General features: G+C 41.1%; 1 protein-coding gene across 1 annotated transcript; it reads right to left on the bottom strand.

The window, feature by feature from the left end:
• Positions 1-850: 850 nt before the first annotated feature.
• LOC130360933 (taste receptor type 2 member 9-like) lies at positions 851-1,891 on the bottom strand. The gene has a single exon (XM_056563488.1). The coding sequence runs from the start codon at positions 1,889-1,891 to the stop codon at positions 851-853; it is 1,041 nt and encodes a 346-aa protein (XP_056419463.1).
• Positions 1,892-7,570: the final 5,679 nt, after the last annotated feature.

The raw sequence follows: 7,570 nt of genomic DNA, 5'->3' as shown, positions 1-7,570 counted from the left end.
GTCCAGAGCAGAATAGGTTTGCTATGGGGATTTGCTCCTTCTCTGGACAATTCCTGACATGGACAGATGTGTCAGCAGAGAGCACTGTGGTCAGACTGAAAGGAAATTCAAAAAGAAAAGATCTTCCTGTGGAGCATACAGCAGCTGATAAGTACTAGAAGGATTAAGATTTTTAAGAGAAGAAATTTACTAATCTGTATAACTTTATGGCACCATTTAAAAAAAATTATTGATTAAAAAAAAATGTTTTCCAGTGGAGTACCCCTTTAAGGGGGAAGGAGGGCAAACTTGGCGACAAAATGCTGTTAACTTTGACTCATGCATAAAGGTTCACATGGAGTGAAAAAATGACAGTAAGTCCCTTTGTCGAATGCCTTCTAGGCATCTGTGCCAATAAGAATCAATGGTGTGCCAGAATCCTGTGCATACTTGATTGCATTTAGGACCTGTATGACTTTTTGACTCCCCTATCGATCCCCAACAAAGCCATTTTGGTCTGGGTGAAGGAGTTTGGTAAGAATTTTGGTAAGGTGGGTTGCTATTATTTTGGAACATGCTTTCACATGAAGGTAGGGAGATTGGCCTGTAGTTAGAACAGTAGGTCAGGTCCTTCCCCATCCTCATATGATGCTAAAATGGCACCAAAATGTCATGTGTTTCTTACCCCTTCTCCTATAAAAGCTTCGCAAAGTAAACCTGTCAAAATTCTAATGTTCGCCGAACATTATTTTAGACAATGATCTAAATGAAACAAGGTTCTTCGGGTTTGGTTCGCTCATCCTACTCTACAAATTGCAGTTTCATGCTCTGACATGACTAACACCCCTGTACCTTTCCCATTTTCACCTCATTAACCCACTAATTCTATATCCTCTCTAATTTCTGTTTCTTTCCTTTGGAATAAGAAATCAATGACATTCTGAAGAACCTTGGACATGTGACTCCTCAGTTTGGCCGTTCTGTAGATCAGGTAGGAGGAATGTAGAACTGGTAGAAAGCCCATGGCGATATGAAGCCATAAAAGGCGCACACAGTAATAATTGTAATACATGACAGAAATAGCATCACCTGTGAAATATAAAGTCTGATACATAAAGGTGATGGATACAAATGTCATTGCTGAGTAATATGTCTCCAGATTGATGGATAAGTTCCCGCTCATCTTCATCTTTGTTATGTGACGATACAACGAGGTGAAGAGGAGGATGGAGGAGAAGGAGAAGAAAAGCATCGGGATGGAAGCTCCAATAGTATAAGTATATATACGTTTAATTACACTGCACTCCTTGAATAGATTATCTATGGTTGCATTGTAGGTCCCACTTTTGGTAAACTTAGAGATGGCTGTCAACAAAGGAAACAAACAATTGATAGCAGAGAGAAGAACTGATCCTACAATGAAATGCACAGTCCTCTGATCTATCATCCTCCTCAGATACAGGAACAGTCTGGTGCGGAGGTTGGAGATCTTCAGACAGAAGACAATGGACAGAAGACTTGTTAACCAAACATTGGTATAGGCAAAGAAAGAATGAAAGGCATCCATAAGAACCAGGGTTAAACGTGAATCCCGGTTACTCAAGAAGAGTGTGAGCACCAACAGATGTAGAGTATTAGCACATTGATTGCATATCCTGGAAATCCCAAGAGAAGTTATAATGTGGTCAACAGGAGTCACCGATCTTCCATTCAACCAGTCAGTGACATTGATGACTATAATAAACGAGTGTATCACAAGCCCACCTAGGAGAGCGATCAGTGCTGGGGGCAGGATACCCAGATACAGGACCATCAGGTCACCCTCTGTAGTATAAACCATCTCTCCTGTACTGTGAGGATTCTGATAACACATCAAGTCTTTGCTAAGTGATTTATCGACAGACTTTATCATCCTGTAGTCAAATCTGGCAATTTAAATCTAATATGCAGAAAACATCACAGACACTGTGCGGCCTACAGCTCGACGAAAGCAGGGCAGATCACATAACATAGGAGGATCATTTTGCAATAGTCAAAACAGAAATCAAAAACATATGTTCAACTACTAAATCCTTTTAAAATATAAGACATTATTTATCTGATCCTGATCACTAGTTACATCCTGTAATTATTTTATTAAAATTTTAAACATAAAAAATATTTACAGAAATAAACAAACCATATCGGACCAGAGTATAACAAAAAAATAAATTAAAAAAATGAATCGTAATATAAAACCAATCATTAAACTGTACTCCAAAGCTGTACTCACTATTGTGCTGGTGAGGTCACTGTGTACATACATTACATTACTTATCCTGTACTGATCCCTTAGTTATATCCTGTAATATACCCCAGAGCTGTACTCACTATTCTGCTGATGAGGTCACTGTGTACATACATTACATTACTTATCCTGTACTGATCCCTGAGTTATATTCTGTATTATACTCCAGAGCTATACTCACTATTCTGCTGGTGAGGTCACTGTGTACATACATTACATTACTTATCCTGTACTGATCCTGAGTTATATCCAGTATTAAACTCCAGAGCTGTACTAACTATTCTGTTGGTGGGGTCACTGTGTACATACATTACATTACTTATCCTGTACTGATCCTGAGTTATATCCTGTATTATACTCCAGAGCTGTACTCACTATTCTGCTGGTGTAGTCACTGTGTACATACATTACATTACTTATCCTGTACTGATCCTGAGATATATCCAGTATTATACTCCAGAGCTGTACTCACTATTCTGCTGGTGAGGTCACTGTGTACATACATTACATTACTTATCCTGTACTGATCCTGAGTTATATCCTGTATTATACTCCGGAGCTGTACTCACTATTCTGCTGGTGAGGTCACTGTGTCCATACATTACATTACTTATTCTGTGCTGATCCTGAGTTATATTGTGTATTATACTCCAGAGCTGTACTCACTATTCAGCTGGTGAGGTCACTGTGTCCATACATTACATTACTTATCCTGTACTGATCCTGAGTTATGTCCTGTATTATACTCCAGAGCTGTACTCACTATTCTGCTGGTGAGGGCACTCTGTTCCGGGAAGAAGGTCCAAAACAAGTGGGAAGGTCTCTGCCTGCATAAAGGATCTTCGTTCAAACCACAAACCATCAGAAGAGCAGACCATAGTTATGACATCATTACCATGTCAAACACTTTTACCTGATCAAAAGACAATAGTGCCCCTTCCAAAGACCTGCCACACTCTGCCCCACAGCCTCCTCACTAAATGTATTGTACCCTGAAACAGAGCAATGTTGAGCACCTAAAATTCCGTCTGTATAGTGATTCTCAATGTAGAGTACCTCAGCTCTATTCAGGGGGATGCCAATTTTTTATATTAGATGGCTTTTTGACAGGGTGATTAGGGCTTACCCTGGAAGTTCCCTGAGGAAAGATACTTTTAAGAATCATTACATACCTCAATAAACCCCTTCCCGCTATAGGACGTATGCATATGTCCAATCATCCGACATGTTCGCGCAATTGGACATATGCATACGTCATAGCGATCTCCAGCACTGCCGCGGGCAGCGCAGGGGATCGGCGATGGGACACGGCTGTCAATCACAGTCGGAGTCCCGCCGCAGCTGCCAGTCCCGGCAGCATTAACCCCATAGTTGCCGTGATCAATCCTGATCATGGCATCTATGGTGCTGACAGGGGGAGCGCTCTCCCTCTGTTCTCCAACGGCAGCGCCGCAATACAATCGTGGGTCACCGTTGGTTGCTATGGCAGCAGGAGATCAGATCATGACCTCCTGTCTGCCGGCTACGGATGCCTGTGAGATCCAGCCAGATGCTGGATCGTACAGGCTGTAGTGTGTGCAGCTCATCAGGTCATACTGTGCTGCAGTACAAATGTATATAAATGTTAAAAAAAGCCCCTTTCCCAATAAAAGCCCTGTATTATCACCAAAAAAGATCAAAAACACAAATCATATACATAATAGGTATTGCCATGTCCGTAATGAGGTATAATATAAAATTATAATGTAAATTATCCCGCACGGTGAACGCAGTAAAAAAAACATTAAAAAAAGTGCAAAATTCGCCAATTTTGGTACAAATAGTGCAATAAAAAAGATCAAAAGGCAGCACATAGCACAAAAATGATACCAATAAAAAGTACAGCTCATCCCGCAAAAAATAAGCCCTCACTTTATGGCGTCGGACGAAAAATAAAAAAGCTACGGCTGTTGGAAAATGAATGGCAGAAAAAGAATTTTGCTCAGAAAAGGAAAAAGAACATAGAAAGCGATATTAAATGGGTTTTGCCATAATCCTACTGACACACAGAATAAATATAACACCACTTTTACCGCACAGTGTACACCATAAAAATTAATAATTTAAAAAAGCCAGAAATTTTCCAGTTTTTCACAATATTTTGAAGTTTTTCACAAAAAATGCTTCATGTGTCAACAAAAATGCACCAGTTATATAAAGTAAAATATATTACGAAAAAACTATCTCAGAATCGCTCCACTCAGAAAAAGCGTTCTAATGTTATTACCATTTAAAGAGATACATGTCAAATAAAAAAAAAAAGAGCCTGGTCATAGAGGTAAAAAATGGGTCGGTCCTTAACCCCTTAACGACGCAGGACGTATATTTACGTACTGCGCCGGCTCCCGCGATATGAAGCGGGATCGCGCCGCGTTCCGACATCATATCGCGTCGGTCCCGGCGCTCATCAACGGCCGGGACCCGCGGCTAATACCACACATCGCCGATCGCGGCGATGTGCGGTATTAACCCTTTAGAAGCGGCTGTCAAAGCTGACCGCCGCTTCTAAAGTGAAAGTGAAAGTGACCCGGCTGCTCAGTCGGGCTGTTCGGGACCGTCGCGGTGAAATCGCAGCGTCCCGAACAGCCTGCAGGACACCGGGAGGGCCCTTACCTTCCTCCTCGGTGTCCGATCGGCGAATAACTGCTCCGTGCCTGAGATCCAGGCAGGAGCAGTCAAGCGCCGATAACACTGATCAATACACGCCAGTGATCTGTGCAAGAGATCAGTGTGTGCAGTGTTATAGGTCCCTATGGGATAACAATGATCAGTATAAGAGATCAGTGTGTGCAGTGTTATAGCCCCCTATGGGATAATAATGATCAGTGTGTGCAGTGTTATAGGTCCCTATGGGATAACAATGATCAGTGTGTGCAGTGCTATAGGTCCCTGTGGGATAACAATGATCAGTGTGTGCAGTGTTATAGGTCCCTATGGGATAACAATGATCAGTATAAGAGATCAGTGTGTGCAGTGTTATAGGTCCCTATGGGCCCTATAACACTGCAAAAAAAAAGTATAAAAAAGTGTTAATAAAGGTCATTTAACCCCTTCCCTAATAAAAGTTTGAATCACCCCGCTTTTCCCATAAAAAAAATAAAACAGTGTAAAAAATAAATAAATAAACATATGTGGTATCGCCGCGTGTGTAAATGTCCGAACTATAAAAATATATCATTAATTAAACCGCACGGTCAATGGCGTACGCGCCAAAAAAATTCCAAAGTCAAAAAAAGCGCATTTTTGGTCACTTTTTATACCATTAAAAAATGAATAAAAAGTGATCAAAAAGTCTGATCAAAACAAAAATCTAACCGATAGAAACTTCAGATCACGGCACAAAAAATGAGTCCTCATACCGCCCTGTACGTGGAAAAATAAAAAAGTTATAGGGGTCAGAAGATGACATTTTTAAACGTATACATTTTCCTGCATGTGGTTATGATTTTTTCCAGAAGTACGACAATATCCAACCTATATAAATAGGGTATCATTTTAACCGTATGGACCTACCGAATAATAAGGTGTAATTTTTACCGAAATATGCACTGCGTATAAACGGAAGCCCCCAAAAGTTACAAAATGGCGTTTTTTCTTCGATTTTGTCGCACAATGATTTTTTTTCCGTTTCGCCGTGCATTTTTGGGTAAAATGACTAATGTCACTGCAAAGTAGAATTGGCGATGCAAAAATAAGCCATCATATGGATTTTTAGGTGGAAAATTGAAAGGGTTATGATTTTTAAAATGTAAGGAGGAAAAAACGAAAGTGCAAAAACTGAAAAACCCTGAGTCCTTAAGGGGTTAAGGTGTTAAAGGTGTACTCCAGCCATTAACATCTTATCCCCTATACAAAGAATAGGCTGTCTGATTTTGGGACGTCTGGCCACTGGGAGCCCCGGAAATCTCCGGCCCGGCACCCCAGCTTTCTGAACATTATGTTAAGAATGCTGGATTCGGGTGGCCGTGGTCGTGACATCATGCAATGCCTCCTCCATTCATGTCTATTAAAGGTGACGTGACTTTTGTCACACCTACTCCCATATATATAAATAGAGGTGGCGTAACATGATGCCGCGATCAGGGCCGCCCGAAGCAGGAATTCTGAACATACTGCTTAGAATTATGGGGTGTTGGCCCAAAGATTGTGGGGGGTCTGGCCGCTGGATAGGGAATAAGATGTCTAGGGGTGGAGTTCCCCTTTAAGTGGGACACCAATATATCCTTAAAGACAATCTCAACCATATTTTTAGAGCAATGACCTCCTCTTGCTGAATCATCTCTGTTAAAACCTCAGTAGAGCTGTCTACTCCTGGTTCAGGTAAGTTTCAGTCTAAAACTCTAACACCTTATCTCAGTTTAAAGCCTTCATTACCAAGAGGTGGGAGTAGAAAGATCTGACGACCTCCAGGATCCTTGATCTAAACCTATTCAAGGATCCTGTACTATCAATCAGGCTAGAAACAACTTTAGTATTCCCTTCTATTTTGCAAGCAATATATTTTTTATAATTCCTCTTAATAACGAAAGAAGTGTGTCTGCCATACTTACTCTTCATCCGAATGATATCCTGACAGCTGCCTCGATTTGAGACAAGGTGTTCCAGTTTCTTCTTCAGGCCATGATAGAGGTGATACTTAATCATCCTTCTTAGGCTCGAAAGCTGGAAGAAGAAATGTGCAATGCCTAACCACCACTCTGATTTACGGATGTAGCCTACCTCTCATGCTTTGTCAGATGTTTGTACTTCCTTGCGTAGTTGTCATGGTGCCCTACATTATTAGCATAGGGCATGATGGGAAGAAAGCATGAACAATGAGCTAGCTAGATCGGATCCAGTTGGAGGAAAATGATGCACAGCACTCTTCAGGTAAAAGTCCTACTGCGGTCGTTGTGGTATTAACAAGAACTTGATTTTAGATTTCTCTGATGTCATGACCATAGTGCTCTCTGCTGACCTCTGCTGTCCATTTTAGGAACTGTCCAGAGCAGGAGAAAATCCTCATAGCAAACATATGCTGCTCTGGACAGTTCCTAAAGTGGACAGCAGAGGTCAGCAGAGAGCACTGTGGTCATGACATCAGAGAAATCTAAAAAGATAAGCATTTCACTTGTAGTATATAGCCCCTAAAAAGTACTGGAAGGATTAAGATTTTTTAATCTGTTTACATTTCTGGCACCAGTTGATGAAAAAAAAAAAAGTTTTCCACTGGAGTACCCCTTTAACCTGTCCAGGACAAAGGGCGTACGCCCTCATGTCCTGGTA

Source organism: Hyla sarda, chromosome 3 (genome assembly GCF_029499605.1).
Source record: "Hyla sarda isolate aHylSar1 chromosome 3, aHylSar1.hap1, whole genome shotgun sequence".
In the NCBI taxonomy this organism is placed as follows: Eukaryota; Metazoa; Chordata; class Amphibia; order Anura; family Hylidae; genus Hyla; species Hyla sarda.
The sequence above is the reverse complement of the archived record's forward strand: the minus strand, read 5'-3'. Positions and strand labels throughout refer to the sequence as shown.